Source organism: Phoxinus phoxinus (genome assembly GCF_949152265.1).
Source record: "Phoxinus phoxinus genome assembly, chromosome: 14".
NCBI lineage: Eukaryota > Metazoa > Chordata > Actinopteri > Cypriniformes > Leuciscidae > Phoxinus > Phoxinus phoxinus.
This window is the reverse complement of record NC_136889.1, coordinates 17,518,091-17,538,883: the sequence shown is the minus strand read 5'-3', so window position 1 is coordinate 17,538,883 and position 20,793 is coordinate 17,518,091. Positions and strand designations below refer to the sequence as shown.

General features: G+C 35.9%; 2 protein-coding genes across 18 annotated transcripts in view; one reads left to right on the top strand and one right to left on the bottom strand.

Moving 5' to 3' along the window:
• Positions 1 to 4,499, bottom strand: part of ptpn20 (protein tyrosine phosphatase non-receptor type 20) — a 35,120-nt gene extending 30,621 nt beyond the window's left edge. For 2 of the 4 annotated variants that reach the window (XR_013800348.1, XM_079636390.1), the window contains exons 1-4: positions 4,448 to 4,499; positions 3,788 to 3,925; positions 853 to 1,000; positions 596 to 756 (exon numbers count right to left, since the gene is read on the bottom strand). Coding sequence is in view for 3 of the 4 variants with exons in the window: in XM_079636390.1 (XP_079492516.1) it covers positions 596 to 756; positions 853 to 976 (285 nt within the window). In the remaining variant the exon portion in view is untranslated. Of the gene's footprint in view, positions 1 to 595; positions 757 to 852; positions 1,001 to 3,787; positions 3,986 to 4,447 lie in introns of those variants that run through there. The other 2 variants (XM_079636392.1, XM_079636391.1) reach the window with 2 other exon arrangements.
• Positions 4,500 to 5,714: 1,215 nt separating this feature from the next.
• On the top strand, positions 5,715 to 20,173 carry mapk8a (mitogen-activated protein kinase 8a). Of its 14 annotated transcripts, none has more exons than XM_079636087.1 (12): positions 5,715 to 5,815; positions 7,556 to 7,724; positions 7,818 to 7,947; positions 8,052 to 8,110; positions 8,276 to 8,414; positions 9,842 to 10,007; positions 11,943 to 12,014; positions 12,241 to 12,423; positions 12,759 to 12,883; positions 14,798 to 14,861; positions 15,688 to 15,765; positions 16,437 to 17,461. In XM_079636087.1, the coding sequence occupies exons 2-12, from the start codon at positions 7,603 to 7,605 to the stop codon at positions 16,580 to 16,582; spliced, it is 1,284 nt and encodes a 427-aa protein (XP_079492213.1). In that variant the 5' UTR covers positions 5,715 to 5,815; positions 7,556 to 7,602; the 3' UTR covers positions 16,583 to 17,461. The 14 variants fall into 14 exon arrangements, with proteins under 14 accessions (XP_079492213.1, XP_079492215.1, XP_079492219.1 ...); XM_079636089.1 differs by lacking the exon at positions 11,943 to 12,014 and adding an exon at positions 10,396 to 10,467 and having other exon boundaries at positions 5,720 to 5,815; XM_079636093.1 differs by having other exon boundaries at positions 5,723 to 5,815; positions 16,512 to 20,173.
• Positions 20,174 to 20,793: the final 620 nt, after the last annotated feature.

Genomic DNA, 20,793 nt, shown 5'->3' with positions numbered 1-20,793 from the left:
TAACAGTACATTACTATAGTGAGGAAAAATAATAATAATGTAATTTAAGATAAACTAATTTTAGATTTATAATATTAATTCTTTTCCGAGTGTATACATTGGGTGTTTATAAAAGATAGATGCCTTTTGCATTTCAGGATGGGTGTCCCTCACACGAGTGAGATCTAAAAGAAACTGAGAGTTGTGACTAAATAAATAATGTCTGTCGTTACCTATTGGCTAATAAATTAAGTGCAACATTCCACTTGTGAGTGATTGAATTAAGCCAAAGTCATTCATATTCATATACAAGAGTAAGTTTAGCAGATACATTTTCACTGCGTGTCATGTCCTATGGTGGCTTTAGGGCGCCTTCCCACGACCTGACAGGAAAGAGCTCATTTAAGAAGGCGTGAACAGAGCATCAGTGTATATTAATATACATCCGTAAAAAATCTGTCATTTTGTGATGAGAAGCTGATTTGATTTGAAATGTATATTAGCTAGTAAATGTTATGTACAAGCCAATGCAATTTATATTGCCAGTGTGTCCGTAGAGGGTTGAAATCAGATTTAGCAGTTCAACAACCTACTGATGTCGCTGAATGAAACTGACCTTCTCCATGGCTAGTTTGGTGGAAATGGCACGGCCTTGCAGCATCTCTGGGGCTGTGAAGGCACAAACCTCATCTGTCATCGCACAGTTCTTGAACGCCAGTGTCCCAGTCGCAGACAAGAGCAGTGATGCAGGAGTTATAATGTTGCAGATATTGTGACCTAGAAAAACAGACCCACATTCATTTAATTTTGCATGGACTGCACTCTTTACCAGCAGGAAAAAAAAAATCACTAACTGCAAGGTCAACATTTTACCTTTGTAAGACAGGTCTACGAGTGATTCAGCCGAGCCTAGCAGGAGGGACCAAACCTCGTCCTCTTCCAGCGGTCCTCCTCTGGCTTCCAGCACCTCTGCGAGGGTCACAAATGTGCTGCTCATCCTGCAGAGTCGCGAGACAGATACCTGAGAAGGAGAGACACAAGCTAAATGGCTGATGGAGGAGGGGAGAAATCTGTTGAAAGAAGAGGATGGAGCCTAAACAAAGTGATCAGCAGGGACTCTGCTCTCATCACCAATGTTTCATAACAATATTGTGTAATATACATATTTATAATATGTGATGTGTAAATCTGTCAACAATGATCTATTTTTATCTTTTGCTGACTTCATTCCAACTATCAAAAGAACAAGCTTAGGCGACAATGTGCCAATTGTTTTGCATAATCACTGTAGGTTGGACATCTTTTCAGATCCTTTTTGGAGAACAGCAAGCTACAAACATACAGATTTTAAATCCTTTACACAAGTTATGCTTAAAGATTTTAGCCATTTTCCCCCCTATATGAAATACCTGTTTATATACTGTAATTATAATTCACATCTACTTCTATATTTTTTTTCACCTGCTACAATACTAAACAATACAGAGTTTCCTGAGGTCTTTTCATTGATCCAGTGTGTCTCACTGTAACTACACAAGACAGAAGGCAGGGGGAGACATTTCATATCAAGTGCATGCCATTGCCATGGCAACATCCCTAAAACTAATCAATAATATGCACTTCTCAAAAGAATGACCCAGTTAGTATATACAACTTTTTAATTTTGTGTTCAGAAGTACAAACATCTAAATAGCTTGCTAGAGCACCAATGAAATTAACCTCACTATCTTTTTGGTATATGAGGAAGATAATTTAATAAACCAATAGTATAGTGACTTTTTCATTAATTTAGCTGGTCTTTAGGTGTTTCATTTTGCTGATGTATCATGAAAAAAAAAGACAGTACTGACTTTCTAAGCACAGTCCTGATGTTATTAAGCATAATTCATTATTTAAAATAATAATCGCAATCATGTCTCTCAGCTGATGTCTCCATACTTTTTTCAAGCAATGATACAATCATTTATTAGTTTAGCAAATTATCCAGAATCATTTACAAATAAGGAATTTAACTAGCAATTCATCTATGAAGCATGAGAAGTGCTAGCAATAGTCAATTAACTTCCCAAATGAACAAAATCTAATCCTCTACTACACATTTTCACATTGCATATACTTTTTCACTCTTAATCACGTCACACTATTTTCAATGTTGTTAATAGAAAACTGTGATTAAGGTTACCACAAGCCAATGCACTGAAAAGAAAGAAAAGTTAAGGATTACAGTAATCTGGCACGAGAAGTGGGACATAAGAAGATGTCCATAAGAAGATGCCAGGACCTGGACAATAGCCTAGCCAGGTGACTGCTAAAGTAAATGTGCCAAGAAATGTCACCAACATCAGCCATCAAGGCTGTAAGCATATAATGACTTTTTTTTTTTGCAACCACTTTTACTCCAGGTAAAGGTCCAGGTAAAATGTTACACTGTCAAATTAATGGAAGCTCTAATAAATAATGATATTCCTGTAATTACTGCGGCAGAATTCTCACAGATGTCTCACAGATATATTTAGCAATGTATTGTGTATACGGCAAGTAATTTGAAGAACTATTTGAAAAATGAAACTATTTAAATTTTTATTTCTATAATACATTTAAATATATAAAATAAATTTAAATAAGAGGCAAAAATTAATGATTGTAGTATATTTTTAAAACCTTATGTTCAGTCTGTTGTTGTTGTTGTTGAACTAGATCGGGTCTAGGAGCCAATACAGACATTACACAATCTATTTAATTACATAACCTCTGTTAACAGGCTGACTCAACACCTTTGTTAAAAAAGATAAAACAATAAAAAACTCACTAAAACATACTACATGCAATAATCGAAAAATTGGCTATTTACCCATTTATTATTAACCTGGTGTTGTTCACTGCCTCAACAAGTCAGATAAGACAGAACTACAAATTTAGGTTAGACACACACACACAAACAAAACATAGCCTACCCCTGCTATAATGAGCTTGAACTCCAAAGAAGGTTAAGCAGGACCTGCAGATGTGTATGTCTGAACATTACAGGAAGCCTTGCGTTTCTTTTTGTGGCCTTTCAGAAATAGAATGCTTAATTTTGTCTTAGTTTAAGCATACACATGCTTAAATAAACTTAAATAAACTTAAATAAACATAGCAATTATATGAGTCAAAATCTGCTATGGGTTAATTAAATGTAACAAATCATGTAAAAATGTATCATCTTTTATTGGGTAAATTTAACAACATTTCATCAAACTTTGATAACTTCTTGATAATTTAATATTTTAAACAACTGAGAAGATGATCAAACTACATTTTATAATAAAATCATCTGTCAAGTTTATAATATAATTACATCAGCATGAGTCGCAAAGTTTTTTCATTTTACGTTGTTCCATTATTATCTCTTAGCAGGTTTTAATTTTTAAATTCTTATGGACAAGACACAATTTTCACTGCAATATCAAATTTGAGGATATACCAATAAACAACATAGTCTTTGAGCCACATACTGACTGACGGGACCAGTGGTTAAATAAATGAACTTGACCGTTATATAAGGAAAGTAAGAGTGAATTTTCTTTATCCTTCTTTTTGCATTGTGTATACTCACTACTCACTGATCGAGAGGTTCAAGGCCTTCCCTGGCTAAATAAAAAGTCTTAGATAGGCTATACATTACAGCTCAGCACAACCATGTCATGGAAGCAGCATTAATCAATTACAAACAGAATATGTTGTTAATCTAACATACAACTTTTTAAATCACACTGATTAAACCTACTAAGTGTGATCTTTCATTTTAGGAATATTAACAGATTTTTACCTTCTAGCATTCAGTGTATTAGGTCCTGATCTCCCTCTGATGCCTTTAGTCCCAGTGCACACACTTTAATCCAGTGGATCACTACATGTTTCCTTTACCTTCTGTTACCACATGTGACCCAGCCTCTGCTCCAGCATACTGCAGTATTGGACAACCATACAAAAATGCATTTAGCTACTGATAAACTAGGCTACTCACGTCTAATCACTAAGAAGAAACGGATGTCTGTGGGTCTTCGAAACTTTTTGCAAATTGAACAACTATTCTTAGACTACAGCTAAGAGCTCAATTGGATTAGATGAGCAGTGACAGAAGAGGATGAAGGAGTCAGCAGGAGCATTTTTTTACTCAACCTTTTAGGCCTATTTGATTATGTAGCATTTCCACTGATGTCCTTTATTCCCCCCATTACAATGAATTCACAGAATAATAATGATTATTTTTCACCACGTCATTCTTTTTAAATAACATTCTGTAGTAGGCTACAAATTACATTTTTAAAATTGTTGGTATAAAATGGCTTTTAATAAAATACTATTGTATCTTGCTAACGCTAGCATGTGTATCCTAAATACACACAATTAAATATTTGCACACTTATTGCTTACATTTACATCTTGACTGGAACTTACAATAAAAATGCATATAAGTGGTGTTTACCTGTCATATATTTCATCAAGCTCCTCTGCCTCTGTTGTCTCCTTGATAAACAAACTCACTACATTTTGAAAAAACTTTATTAGGCGCCACAACTGTGGACAGTCCCTTTTTTGTGTGAAACAGATATACATTTTCACGCAATAAACATTGAAGAGATGTATGATTATTGCACTCAGTTTCTCTCCGTCGCTTTGGTAGCCTATTATTATTATTTTTTTTATCATCCTTAAGATTTGCTAATCAGTAAGTGCATCAAAACAATTCGTACGAACCACACGATGTATTGCTAAGCCTGTACCTTGCTCAAAATCCTTTGTTCATCTCTCAAAGGTAAGTATTTATGTCAATGAACATATCAGTGCCATCTCAGAATGACAAGTCCTTGTGTCATTGTTTACACACAAGAATGCTTAGTGTTGTCAATATAAGAGTGTTGGCTACTCTGTCATTATATTCAAGTGTAAACATGGCTAATTAACTAGTATGACAGTGATTAAAAATGTATATATTTCAGTATCAATTTACACATTACTCTAGTATACAATAATGTAGTAGGGCAGGCTATATACACATTGTATGTGTGTTTGAGTGACATTATGTGTCTATAAAGAATATTTACTCTATTGCAAAATGCAAGTGGACTATACAGCATTACATTGAGTATACTCTATTACAGTATAGTGAACATTGTCTGACATACCTGTGCTGCCTACAAATGTTTAAATAATTGAGGACACTGTTGTTCTCCCAATATTCGACTGTATACTTTTATATTCGACTGCCATTGTAAGGTCATTCTTCCTGGCTGTTGACCCTGGTTCTTTCCTTTTTGTTTTTCCATTGTCGAATGTGTAACACTGTTGTGCTCTCTCTATGCTTGCCAAATAAAGCTTCATGAGATGCACCTCTGAGCTATTTTAGAGAACTGGTTGATCAATGATATAGCCTTTTACATTTCCCTTTGTTAGTAAAATTCAAAACTCACCTCCACAATTCATAAATTAAAAAAAACAATCTAATAGAAATGTATAGAAAATTGCTCGACAGTTTATGACAACTAATTAAAGCATAACAAAATTTAGATTATTATTATTATTTAGTAACTGTGGATGATTCGAATTAGATAGGCTACTAGATTGTCTTTAGACTTTGACTGTAGATTAAGAAAGAAAGAAAGAAAGAAAGAAAGAAAGAAAGAAAGAAAGAAAGAAAGAAAGAAAGAAAGAAAGAAAGAAAGAAAGAAAGATGTATCTATGAATAGACCTGCGTGATGGCACGGAAGCGCGTGGGGGTTTGGTGACGTAGAGCGCATGTCGTCCGCAGTGCACGCGAGGCCTGCTGCCAGTGGAAGAAAGCGCTTTCAATACGGTGAGGTCATGTTATCGAAACCAGCAGCCGAATAAGCGCTATTAATAATCAATAGAGACTTCACCACATCATTTCTGAAGAGCCCGAATATTTAGTCGCATTTAGGATACAGGAAGTGTTTATATTTCAATCGTAGCAGGTAAGTGAGCGTTTTAAGGTGGTTTTAATACTACGTGGTATTGTTTCGCAGTGGGGGAGGGTGCCTGGACACATCACAGCTGATTTTCCTTCCTTTGAAAGTGTAATACGACAATGTCGCTGTTTTGAATGATGAGGCTTTTAAACGTAGCGACTAATAAATGAGCCTGGTTACGTGAGATCGCTTACAATGCTATTTGTCAAGCTGCTCGCTTTGCCACCCACCCACTGTAACCATATAGTGTGTATTCTAGATATAATTTAATCAACAACGTAACATTTGAATGTAGATTGAATTACATATGATTTTGCATTTATACTGATCACTCTCCAAGTTAAAAAATATATATACTTATTTTATTTTATACATAACTTACAGGCCTGTGCTGTCATGACTACATGTATCCTGAATTATAAACATTTAGACGTCAATTTTAAATGAATTGGAAACAGGCTGATTCATTCTTGCCAGAGTTGGACCATTATATCTGCGTGTTTGATGAGTAAAATTTTCATTATTATTAATGAAACAAAAACAAAAAAATGACCCCTAAAGTTTGGTGGCAGGACCACATGATTAAAGTTTGTATCTTAATCAGAATTTGCCATATTGTTGAAATTTCTAGATAACTTGATATAATATCTCTATAAAGTGTTTATTTTTCTAGCCAATGGTCACTTGCTTTGTTTTTACTTTTCACCAGGAAGGCTGTCCTGAATATTTGTTTTCTAATAAATGAATGTGATATGATATCACATTAGAGTTGAAGGAATTCCATGAATTGAAGGCCATTTCTATTTCTTTCTATCGATATTTCTATTGTGATGCATAATAATACTTGTGGTTTGAAATCATTCTCTTTGTGAATGTTGTGTTGAGTAGCTGTGAGCGTGCTATTAGCCTGGAATTCTAAGCCTTTATTACGATCTGATTAAAATGAGAAATTATGTTAACTGGTTTGTTTGGGTGCATGTCAGATTATACAATGCAAGCATGGGTTAATATTCAATCATAAGCACCAATTTATTTTTTAAACGTACAATTAAACATGGGCCTGTAATATTTAAAAAAAAATTATTTCTTTTTTTCTTTTCTTTTTTACTTGCTTGTTTATACAACGTTACAACCACAGACTCTAGGGTTTTCTTGAATCAAATCTATTCAGTGCTACTTCCTTTCATCACAGTGAACTGTCACTTTTAATGTACTCAGTCTGACATGTCAGACAAAAAATATCCCTGATATTATGCCACTTGCGGAAACAAAACAAAAAATGTGGGAGCATTTTTCTGTGGATCTGGGTCATTCTGTTAGTCCTGCTATTTAAACTCAGGTTAAGAGCTATTAGGATAGTGGTGGCGTGCGAGTCCCTTTTTATGTGTGTGTGTATATTTCTAACAGCTGTATGCTCTAGTTATTTTCTTTTTGATGGCAGAGAGATAAAGCCCAGAGCCAAAAAGAGGCTCGAGACCACTCTGTGCTGTCCTTTCAGTTTATTCTGCTATGCCAGGACAAAAGATAGTGCAGAATGATGTTACGATGCTAGGGATATCACAACAATTGCAATCTATAGTGCATTTTGCTTTGTTTTTGTGGTCTAGGTTTGTAAAAGTCCGCCTCGTTCGGATGCTAGGACATCGACTTCATCATGAACAAAAATAAGCGAGAAAAAGAGTTCCACAGCGTAGATGTGGGTGATTCGACGTTCACGGTGTTGAAACGCTATCAGAATCTAAGACCCATTGGCTCGGGTGCTCAGGGAATAGTCTGGTACGTTCTAGAGCTCAAATTCCTCCTCAAATCAAGGACGTTACACAGTCGCCACATCTTTTCATCTGTTTTATGCATGCTTTTCTCTTTTAGCTCAGCGTATGACCACAACCTTGAGCGAAACGTGGCTATAAAGAAACTCAGCCGGCCTTTTCAGAATCAGACTCATGCCAAACGCGCATACAGAGAGCTGGTGCTCATGAAGTGTGTCAACCATAAAAATGTAAGTCATCAATACTTCAAAATGGATGCGTGATGCATGCAAAGAGAAACATTTATCCAGCATCCAGCAGGGCTAATAGATATGCTTGTCTTTTTCGTTCCCAGATAATAGGGCTCTTAAATGTTTTTACACCCCAAAAAACATTAGAAGAATTCCAAGATGTGTGAGTATACATTGTGCATTCATACAGTTAAAGACGCCAGACCCCAGCTGATACCCCGCTAATGCTCTCTCACATCCGCACACACACCCCTCCCCTTCTTCTCTGCTCTCCCCATCACACCCTCTTTTTTTGTCCCTCCCCTTCCCGCCCCTTCCCCAACGACAGTTACCTCGTAATGGAGCTGATGGATGCCAACCTCTGCCAAGTCATTCAGATGGAGCTGGACCACGAGCGGCTGTCCTATCTTCTGTACCAGACGCTGTGTGGAATAAAACACCTCCACTCCGCAGGGATCATCCACAGGGTCGGTGCTCTTTAGCCTAAAGCCTGTCCGCCTAAACAAAAAGACTGCCGTACGCAGCCAAGGTTGCAGTGACGGCGAAAAGCTTAATAATCAGTTAAGGTGAGGGAGGGGGAGGGGTTTCATCCCCTGGGCTGATTACAAAAAGCCAGACCTCTGCCTGCCTGACTGCCTGACTGCAGCTGCTGCTGTGGACTGCATTGCGCTGTTGAGGCAGGGACGTGTTGAGAGGCGACAGGAGGGAAGCGATCAAGTGATCCTCAGTAAACATCGCTGTCCTGTAGTCCTGTTTCACCTTGACTTTACCTCTGTCTTATACGCCGTACTGCTTTTGCACAGATATGACCGGAGACGACGTTTATATGGATGTAATACAATAAATCTTGTCTCACTGCACAAGGTCATGTCTTATAAACAGCGACTTTTGAACATTAAAGATGCTAATTTCATTTGCAACCATGGATAATCAAGCATTAAATGAATAAAAACGGTTTCAATCTGACACATCGATTAGGTGATGAGAAAACGAAGGAACATTGAAGGAAAGTCTTTTTCAAGGTTAATGATGTGGAAAGATTTGTTTGTTGAAAATGGAGTACAGAACATTAGTTTTAATTCACTTTAGCCCCTGGAAATATATGTGTATTGCTGGTTGAGTTTCAGTTAGACAGGACCAAGTGAATTCTAAAAAAACTCAATACTGTAGCTGACATATAAAACCCTTTCCAAAGCGCATTTTATTTACAATTATTCTTTGATTTTAAACATTTATATGCACCTATTAACGTCACTGATCCAAAAGTCTGCTTCTGTTTTTTTGTATATTACAAATACAATATATTCTCAGCATAACATTTTGAGTGGAACATAGAATAGAAACATATCGAAACATATGGTACTTCTAAACTTTCTATTTAACAAAGAATCCTGACATTTTTTTTATCATCACAATTTCCAGAAAAATATTAAGCAGCTATTTTCAACATTGATTGTAATAATAAGAAATGTTTCTTGAGCACCAAATCAGCGTATTAGAATGATTTCTGAAGGATCATGTGACACTGAAGACTGGAGTAATGATGCTGAAAATTTAGCTTTGCCATCACAGAAATAAATTACATTTTGAACTATATTAAAATACAATATATTACAAATTGCCATAATATTTTACAACATTGTTTTTACTGTATTTTTTTATTTCAAAAAATGCAGCATTGGTGAGCATAAGAGATATATTTAAAAAAAATCTTAACAATCCCAAAAATGTATTATTACATTTTTCAAAATCCTAAGATTTTGTGGTGTTGTTGATTTTCTATGTCGTCTCAGACTTTTGAAACCCCAATATACTTTATAGATTTTTAAGCAAACAAATGCTATAAATGAGAAGGCAAAATATCCAACTAATATTCTGTCCTGTTATTCTTTAGGATCTAAAACCCAGCAACATCGTGGTAAAGTCAGACTGTACTCTGAAGATCCTGGATTTCGGTCTGGCCAGGACAGCAGCTACGGGTCTGCTGATGACACCATATGTGGTGACGCGTTACTACAGAGCCCCTGAAGTCATCCTGGGAATGGGATATCAAGCCAATGGTCAGTGTTGCTGACAGGCTACAGAATGCCTAGTTGGCACATCCTATGCATGCTTAACTACCAATATCATCCTCGTGTTGCAGGTTTCAATTCACGCTTTTATAGGCCTCTCTGATGCTTTCCTTGCACTAATAGCTTTGTGGTTTCAGCACCAAAATGTGTTACAAGGCTGTAATTAGTTGGGAATTCGTTCTTTTTTGTTCTGTCTTTGATCAAATGTGAAGCCTGTTTAGTGTGTGATGAGTAGACAATGGCTTGGTGTGCTCATTCAATTCTTACCCAAACTCTAATGAATAAAACAAGCTCTTATGCAACGTACAAAAATACTAACACCCCCTGACTTCCTGCTTAACCGTTTTCTCTCTTTTCCTCTGCTGCACGCGCTTAGTGGACATTTGGTCTGTGGGCTGCATTTTGGCAGAAATGGTCCGTCACAAAATCCTTTTTCCTGGGAGGGACTGTATCCTTGAGCCACAAAATTACAAAAATGCATAATTGACGCTTAGATTGTCTGTTGTCATTTTGAGAATCTGTATTATTCTCACAAAGAAGAGTCATGCGGTATATATTGAGCTAGATATACTGTATAGTCCCCCACTCATTTGGCATAAATGTGTATGAAGGTTCTATATTGTGTTCTTTGTTATGCATGCTGTGTTCATCAAACTTGGGTTGGTCATAGCTCTTTCTTTTGCATTTTAAATATTTATTTCTATGAAGTGCGGTTTTGACTTTTCAGTTGGCTTACTGGCTAATTTTGGCTTTACCTTTAGTGAACACCACTATATTGAAGGATTAGTTTTTTTTTTTTAGATTGCCACCTGCTTTTTAATTTACTGGTTGTCTCTTATTGGTTTTAGTGTCATGGTAAATTTAAAAATAAACATTCAGGCATTCTAGCTGTTGTGTTCTGCTCTTGTGATAAAGGTCTGACATTGTTTTAGTTTCATATTATAAATGACCCCTGAACACACTGGGGTCAGTTGCATTTATGAGCTTATTAGATTTTAAGGTTTTGCACTCTATGGTGTTCACTACTGTTCACAAGCTTGGGGTCAGTAAGCTGCTTTTTTTTCTGAAAAAGAAGAAGAAATATACTTCTATTTAGAAAAAGAAATATTTAAATTGATCAAAAGACATTACACATTTTATAATATTACAAAAGATTTTCGATCAAATGTTCTATTCATCAAAAAAAATCCTGAAAAATGCATCAGTTTCCAGAAAAATATGAAATCACCACTGGTAATAATGTTTTTTCAGCACTAAATCTGCATATTAGAGTGATTTCTGAAGGATCATGTGACTGAAGACTGGAGTAATGACTGCTGAAAATTCAACTTTGTCATTACAGGAATAAATAATATTTTTAAGTATATTAAAATAGAAAACTGTTATTTGAAATTGTAATAATATTTAACAATATTACTGATTTTACTGTATTTTTTTAATCAAATAATTTAATCAAAAGACTTTTCCAACAAACAAACAAAAAATCGTACAGACTCCAAACTTTTAAATGGTAGTGAGTTATGATGGTGTTTTGAGAACACATAGTGTCATCCCAAAATGCCTACGTCAGGATTTTGGTGTGTTCTCTGGAAATAATATTCTGTAATATGTGTATGGTCATGTTAAGTCTAAATCTGTAATATTGCCCAATGTTTTATTTTCTCCATCATAATCAGCTGATGAGTCACAATATGAATGAAAATTGCCAGGCCTGTGATGCTTTATAAGGCTTGTTTCCAGTTTATTTATAGTTTTGCGATGATCATTCTGTGTTACGTCTGTGCTCCATCCTCACTGACTATCCCTGCTAGACATGACAGTTCCTGCATGACGCACATCACTTTTCTTGACATCTGATTTCATTTTATTTGTCTTTTTTAGCTCTGTGTTGCATGCTAATTTCACTTTCATTTCATTTTTCAGTGGATGTGTGGTCTGTTGGCTGTATCATGGCTGAAATGGTCAGAGGTAGTGTGTTGTTTCCGGGTTCAGATCGTATCCTTACATGTCTTATCGTGTGTCATCCATTCCATGGTCATCCCTTCTCTCTGTTACACACAATGCATTGTTTTTCCATGGTACACTATGGCTTTTAGGACTAAATAGATTTAGCGTAAGCCTTCGAAATGAATTGGTGCAAAGTTAAAGATTTGTGGAAAGAAGATCGTTTTAGATATTGTATTGGCCTATTTATCTTTTCTTAACCTTCTAATGCCTGAAGATATTGATCAGTGGAACAAAGTCATCGAGCAGCTGGGAACACCATCCCAGGAGTTCCTGATGAAACTCAACCAGTCTGTGCGGACCTATGTGGAGAACAGGCCACGGTACACCGGATACAGCTTTGAGAAGCTGTTTCCCGACGTACTGTTCCCTGCTGATTCAGAACACAACAAACTGAAAGGTACATCTGCCTAAAGGTTTAAATGGGTGACATTTTTCTTTTGGGCAGAAAATCGGGCAGAGCAATTGCTGTTTGCAAATGGGAATGTCAAAATGTTGGTATTGTGCAAGTGTAGTATTTAAATGCCTCGGAAATTAAATATTAAATCCATCACTCTCAACTGATATATTTGCAGAACAAAAACAACCTATTTTGCAATTCTAATAATTTCCAGTGTATTCACAGTGAAGTGGCCTGAATAATCTGCTGTGTTTTTGAGATGGCATGTCAAGCCACTTGAGAACCCCAGAAACACCATTAACTCTTTCTCTTTGTACTGGTTGTGATTTATGCAGCGAGCCAGGCACGGGACCTGCTGTCTAAAATGCTGGTAATAGATGCATCTAAACGGATTTCTGTGGATGAAGCTCTTCAGCACCCCTACATTAATGTGTGGTACGACCCAGCTGAAGTGGAAGCGGTGAGCTTATGCGCATTCACACACACCAAGTACCAATCCATTGCTGTTAAGTACACATGCAAACTCATTGTGATTTCAAGTCCTTGCACTTTTGAATAATCTACATAATTAGCGTTGAACCCCCCAAATAGTCAAACGAAGGGTTGTAATTTTGTTTTTTGTGTTTGTTTTTTTGTGTAATTTTACAAATTACATTTAAAAAAAGCTATTTAAAAAAGAAATTACAACTGTGTCAGAATAAATCGGTGTCTAATTTGGGGACCAAATGTAGGTTTGTTGTTATTTAAAAAAAATGTTACAGATACTTGATGTGTTTTTAAAAATTAGATGTGTATATTTAATATGCACATTTAATATAAACTAGAGATGCACCGATGTATCCAACATTTTTCTTTGGGTAAAATAGTTTTAATTTTGAACAAAATTAAATCTCTACAAAATATAGCAGGGCTCAACAATACGGACTGCCCCGTCGCCAGAATTGATTTCTCTTTCGCTTTTTGCGCTTGAACGGACAAAATTATATCAAAATGCCCATCTTGGTAAGTATACTAGTAAATGCAGCCGGTTATGGCTTAAGTGAACATAAACAGTTGAGAAATAAAACATGTGTAAATCAGTATATTGGATCTGTGCAGCTCTTAAAGTGACCGCAGCCTAATATTCCTTTGTCTTTGTTTTAATATTAATCAAACTAAAAAAAATCGCTCACTGCTCTTGACTAAATAACTGTTGTAACTTTAATAAGGATTAAATAACCTTTAATTTATACAGCAGTGTTATCTAACATTTGATTATTTAATTTCTGCACCTGAAAACTTCTGTCACTCCTGTTTCACACTGGATGCGCAAGCAGAGCGGAGGCAACGCAGAAGCTGTGCGAATTCAGAGCGGGAGCAGCACGCATTGTGCTTTCACACTGGCAGCGTTTGTCGCTCGCAGCTGAACCGCGGATTGGTACTTGAATACTTCAAATACAGAGTATCGTACATTTCTGGCATGTTTTTCAGGTGTTCTCCTCCAACCACTGTCTGTCACGTGCTTTGATTTAAGATGGACAGCATACTCTGCTGCGATGAGACTGTGTTCTCCTCCTACTGTCCCACACACATATGCATATAACATGCTGTATATATATATATAATTAGACTGTTCGAAGCGATTACGGGACTGCCGCTTCTGCTCTGCTCCTGCTACGCGCTGCCTCGGTGTGCAGTGTGAATGCTCTAATAAACTGAACATGGTCACCGTAAAAAATACGCCCTAGCCTGTTTACGCATCCACTGTGAAACAGACCTACCTGAAAAGCACTGTTTATTTCATATGTATCTTTGTTCTGTTTTATTTATGTATTTATGTTGGCCTGTTGAATGTTAAATAGATCCAATCCATGTTTAATGAAGATGATTTGATGATGCAGCAATAAACTAGCTAGTATACATTAATGCTTGCGATTTTAAACTTTGCCAATTTAAAACATGATCAAAAAAGTAATCTATTTTAATAACAATAAGTTATATCGGTATCGGAATCTGCTAATAGTTGTTTAACAATCGGCCAAAACAATCCATCGGTGCATCCCTAGTAAAATAGCAATATTGTGAAAAATATTATTACAATTTCAAAATAATATTTATATATGAATTTTCAGCAGTCATCATTACTCCAGTCTTCAGTGTCACGTGTTCCTCCAGAAATCATTCTAAAATGTTGCTTTCGTGCTCAAGAAACTCTTGCACATTAAAATATGAATTTCTTTCAAAAACAAAACATCTTACTGACCCCAAACTTATGAAATAAGTAGTGTATCTAATAGTTCTCACAACAGAAACATAGAGTTTGTGCCTATTTTTTTAACACATTAATTGTTTATCTCACCAGTATAATTATGTATGCTTATCTTTCTCTTTTCAGCCACCTCCTCAGATCATAGACAAACAGCTCGATGAGAGGGAACACACAGTGGATGAGTGGAAAGGTGGTTTGTTTTTCTAACTTTAAAGTTCACTGAGTGAAATCCGATGCAAAGGAAAGTGCCAGAGGTTTAGAACAAACATCATTTGCACACGCGGTCGAAATCTTGTCTGTAGCGGTCACCTGATTGAATAGTGTTAATAAGCTCCTCTGCGTGTTTAAATGTCTGACGGCAGTTGCTTAAATTAGAAAGATTGATATTTCATATTTCAACTCATGGAGAGGAGCATGTGCTGTTGAATATAAACCTTGCCAGTTTCCATGACTTCGTTCATCTATCCAGATTTGGGGACTAGAAAAAAAAATTTTTTTAGTTGGATTGTTTCTTTTAGCTACTTGACAATAGCTCAGCTCTTTTCAAGACAGCGTAACTATTCCAAATTTTCAAAGTGAAGCTAGTTTTTCGTGACCGTGAAGCTATGTAGTGTGACAGTACAAAAATCCCTTACAAGTTCCTAAATGTGTTGCAAAGTCTGATGCAGTTTAGTGAATCAGTTCATTTGGAGGGTTATACGATACAGTAAACGATTCATCAGTCAAACAAACAATTCACTTTTATTTCAATCCCTGCGCATTTCCCTTCCAAGTATGTCATTTAATGTTAATTAGTTAGGATTATTTTCTAGTTTGATTAATGTATCTCTTTAAGTGAACCCAACTGAAATCCTTATGGTTCTTATGCTTGAGAAACTTATTTATAAAGTTTCATTCCCTTAAATGGCTTCACTGAAGTTGGAAAAAAGTGTGTATTAAGTACTTCAAAAAGAGTAGCCTCACTCTTTTGTTCATTCTTTCTAATTTTTCTTTCTTTGTTTTTTGTGCTTCATCAGAGCTGATCTATAAAGAAGTGATGGATTGGGAAGAACGGGTGAAGAATGGTGTCATTCGAGGTCAGCCCTCCCCTCTAGGTTAGTTTCTCTTTGTCTAATGCAGAACCACTTGCTTATTTTGATCTCAGAGCTTAATGCTAAGGATTCTTTCTAATGTCCCGGTCAAGCCTGTGGTTTAAATTTTCACTGGCCCCACCACAAATTCTTTATAAATAAAATAAAATTGTTATTGGTTTCAATGATTTTGACCCATGACACCAAAATGCTAGTTACAATGTGCAATGTGCAATTCTCGATTCCAATTTCTAGCCTAACTAATCTACATTTCAATCACAATGACTTGCATGATTAAATTGGCAAGACTTACAAAAAAAAAAGAACGTGCAAATGATAAACTTTTGTGACGACATAGACAATTCTGTCAACTGTCCCAGACATCTTTCACGCTGCCCTCAGAGATCAGGCAGTCCTTATTGTCTGGCCCTGCATCTGCCCCCATCTGCATATAATCACACATTACACCGTACAAAAAATAGTTTTCAACTTAAAAAAAGTAAGTGTTCAAATTTTAGGTTTACTCAACTCAAATATCCAAGTTGTCACAAGTACAACTTCACATTTCAAGTTGACTAAACCTAAAAATGTTAAGGCAGCCCGAACACTTGCTTTTTAAGTTGAAACAACTATTATTCTATTTTCCGGTGTATGTGCAGGTAATCTAACTGACTGTTATGTTTCACATAGCACAGGTGCAGCAGTGATCAACGGCTCACCCCAGCCCTCCTCCTCCTCCTCTATTAATGACGTCTCCTCCATGTCCACAGAGCCCACCGTGGCCTCGGACACGGACAGCAGCCTGGAGGCCTCTGCGGGACCCCTGAGCTGCTGCAGATGACTATCACCTTCCCCTGGAGATTCTCTGTGTGTGGCATGGTATCAGATTTAGGCCAGTCTAATACATTATTTCGGGTCGGGTATGGCTTTTTTGAGTTCTGCTGTAGATGCTGTAAATGACTATACAATTTTATCTTTTTAGCGACAGCCCTAACAGGTTTAGCCAATGATAGTGAACTCCTTAACAAAACTCTTCTTTTATAAGCTACATTTAGAGTATTTTGTCATGTTGTCGTAGAGTGATTTTGGAAGGTAATCTGTAAAGATTGAATTGTGAATATATTTTCTCAAATTCATTTATTTTGAGTCTTTTTGTTTTTTCCCTGGTCAATGTATAATTTTCTTAGTCACCTGGGATATGAAAATCTTTAGATTGTCAATATTAGTATTTTAAAATGGACATAACAATGTTGCACATTGATATCAACATAGTTATTTAAGTACATTTTTGACTGCTTGCCTGAGGTGGCTTTTTCTGGGTCATGTTTTCCATCTTTGTGCACAGCACATTTTATTTAAATTTTGTACAGTTTCATTTAGATATAATAACTCACAACATCGAAAAAATATTTTTATATGTACATTGAGTTATTTTGTCAGGCTGATCTGTTTTTCATGAATACTTTTGCTGCTGGTTAATTTCCTGGTAGACTGTGATACGTGTCGTGCTTGTCCATATGTCTCTGGTGTTCTTGTTCTAGTCCTAGTTACCTGGGATTTCAGCACCTTTTTATTTTTTAATTATTTAAATTCATTTTACCCCTTCAAAATCTGCATATAGAACAAGCAATGCACTTCAATACCGTCCTGGTCAGAATTATTGGCACCCTTGGTAAATATAAAATAAGAAGCCTGTGAAAATAAATCTGCATTGTTAATCCTTTCGACCTTTTATTCAGAAAATTTACAAAAATTTAACCTTTCATTGAAATAAAACAATTGAAAATGTGGGACCACAATTAATGGCACCTTTCTATTCCATACTTTTTGCAACCTCATTTTGCCAAGATAACAGCTCTAGAGCCTTACCCTATAATGGAGAACACATGACAAGAGATCACAGACCATTTCTCCATACAAAATCTCTCCAGATCCTTCAGATTCCCAGATCCATGTTGATGCTGCTCTTCAGTTCAGCCCACTCGTTTTCTGTAGGGTTCAGGTCAGGGCACTGGGATGGTCATGGCAGAAGCTTCATTTTGTGCTCAGTGACACAATTTTGTGTTGATTTTTACGTTTGTTTTGGATCAATGTCCTGATAGAAGATCCAACCACGGCCCATTATAAGATTTCTAGCAGAGGCCGTTAGGCTTTGATTTTTTTATCGGTTTTAATTTGGTAGAATCCATGATGCCATGTATCTGAACAAGATGTTCCCGGACCAGGACAGCAAAAAATATGCCCACAATTTCAAAGATCCAGCAGTATATTTAACCTTGGGCATGGGGTACTTTTTATCCCTGGTTGCACCAAACCCATCTGGTGGGTTTGCTGCCATGAAGTTCTTTTTTTAGTTTCATCTGACCATAGACGCCTGTCCCCTTTGAAGTTCAAACAGTGTCTGACAACAATATGCTGACCCCTAGACTTAACTATTTTCTCCAGCTGTGATTCTTGGAGAATTTTTGGCCACTATCCTCAAACTATCCTCACTGCGCATTAAGACAATATATAGACAACATAGTCCTCTTCCAGGCAGATTCGTAACATTTCCTGTTGATTGAAACGTTTTAATTTTTGATGGTGGAAATGGGAATATTTAACTCTTTAGCTATTTTCTTACAGCCACTTTCTATTTTGTGAAGCTATATTCTTTGGTTTTACTCATTGTGGTGGATGATTAAGGGAATTTGGCTGGTGTTTCCTCATATTTATAATCCTGTGGAACAGGAAGGCATGTTCCTAGTCACCATGGTGTGCTACAAAATTGTAAATATGAAGGAATATACTTAAGATATATATTACTCATAAGAATTTCTAATGGTACTGATAATTGTGGCCAATGTGTGTTGGAGAAAAATATTTATTTCATAATGTGATTTTTCCCTCCACATTTATTAATTGTATTAATTTTACTTCAATGAAAGGTTAGATTTTTGTGATTTTTTTTTTTTTTTTAAATGAAAGATCAAAAGTATTAACAATGCAGATTTATTTTTACAGCCATCTTTGATCATATTTACAGAGGGTGCCAATAATTCTGACCACGACTGTAGCTGGGATTATATCAATATTAGATTTTGCAGGTTTTCTCTAATATTTTTCCAACCCTTAACAAGGTTTGTTTTGTGACTTTTTAGTTGGTAGAGCAAATGTTGTCCAATTATTTAATTTTTATTATTATTTTGGAAGACCTACAAAAACGTCTACACTAGTTAATTTCTAGCATATTCCATTAGAGTTATTAAGCTACTTATTTTTGTACAACAGTGAAATGAAGCAAATTTGGAAATAATTTATCTCTAGATTGTTTTTATTATTTTTTATTTCCCCCGTCATGTTGGAAGGTCTGTAATGGCACATTATGTGCTGTAAATGAACGGGACATACTGAATTGACCTACTGTACGTATATGAATTGTAACTCGTGACATTGAATACTGTGGAGTGCCATGTATTATTTGATAAGATTAAGATATATCAGGGAAGTGGGTTTCTTTTACATTTGCTTTTGAATGTGAACGTGAGAGAGAACGTTGAACAGACCTGAAGTTTTGGAGTGAAATGTGGGAATCTGAATGTTGTTGACCTGGGGTTTAGCCCATTGGATTTATTTACCTGTGCACAGGGTAAAAAGAAAAGAAAACTAAACTAAATATTTTGCTATTACTTTATATTATTGTTTTTGTTTTAAGTGCTCTTAATAGTGTCAATGATATTTAGCCCTACATACTTGCCTGGGAAGCCTGAATCTACTGTAACTGCAAAAAGCAAAAGCTTCTCAACATGTGATGTTTTAGGCATGAAAACACAAGAGCCGTTTGAAGGTCGAGTCTGAACTACCTCACACTGACACCATACAGCTCACATTTGACAAGTATTACTGTAAACTTAATTTCATTTTATTTATTTATTCAGAAGAGTATGAGTGTACAAGTGTCTATAGTTTGTAAGTGTGAATCTGAGAATGTATTGTATGTATGTGTATACAATTCACTGAGTGTGTGTCCTTGTTACCTGTAGACTTTTTTTGTTTGTTTGTTTTATTCAGCTTATGTGCAGTAACTCAAAGCTGAACAACGAACCATCTTATTTCAGACTCTATTTATTTCAGAAGATGTTTAGAAGGGTTCTGTCCATATTTTGCTGTTTCGAGAAAAATAAAAGAGAATGATTAAAATGGAGAGGAAATGTTTCTCATCCCCAATCTCAACAGTGGACGGTATCTTGCATGACCTGCTTAGCATTTGATTTTAAGTCCAGAACACTGTAGAAGAACCATAAGATCATGGTGCTGGGTTTATTAGACTTCACAAACTGATGCAGTTGTTTTATATTAGGGTTAGCAGATTACCACCTCATTTGAATGCACTGAACTTCAACTGTTAACATCATAACAACTGGAAAAATGGAAATAAACCATTGAAAAATGAGTTTGCTTGCGTCTTTTTTTGTGTGTCCTCATTGATGTCTAAGAAGTTATACTTAAATCTTGTAAGGGCCAAACACTTTAAAGGGTTAGTTAACCCAAAAAGGTAAATTTGGTCATCATTTATGTACCCTCATGGCGTTCCAGACGATTTTGTTCATCTTCAAAACACAAAGATATTTTTAAGAGTCCCAAGATATTTCTGTCCCTCTACTGAAAGTTCATTCCATACATTGTAAAGGAAATTTTCATATAATTCAAGTGCTTTAATCCATGTCTTCTGAAGAGATTGCTATCGCTTTGATGAACAGATTTGTTTAGGCTTTTATTCTCATATATAAACATTGATCAACATATGATATAGCACATCAACTATGGTAAGATAAAACTTTTTAAAGCATAAATATTTTTTGTTGGAATGGACTTTCAGTGGAGGGCAGAAACCTCTCTGGTTGCAAAAAGAAACTTCATTTGTGAAGCTGAATGACTTCTGGGTTTGGAAAGGCATGAGGGTTAATAATAGAATTTACATTTTTGAACAAACTATCCCCTTTGAAGGGATAATTCACCCAAATGTTTTTATTCTGTCATCATTTACTTACCCTCAAGTTGTTCCAAACCTGT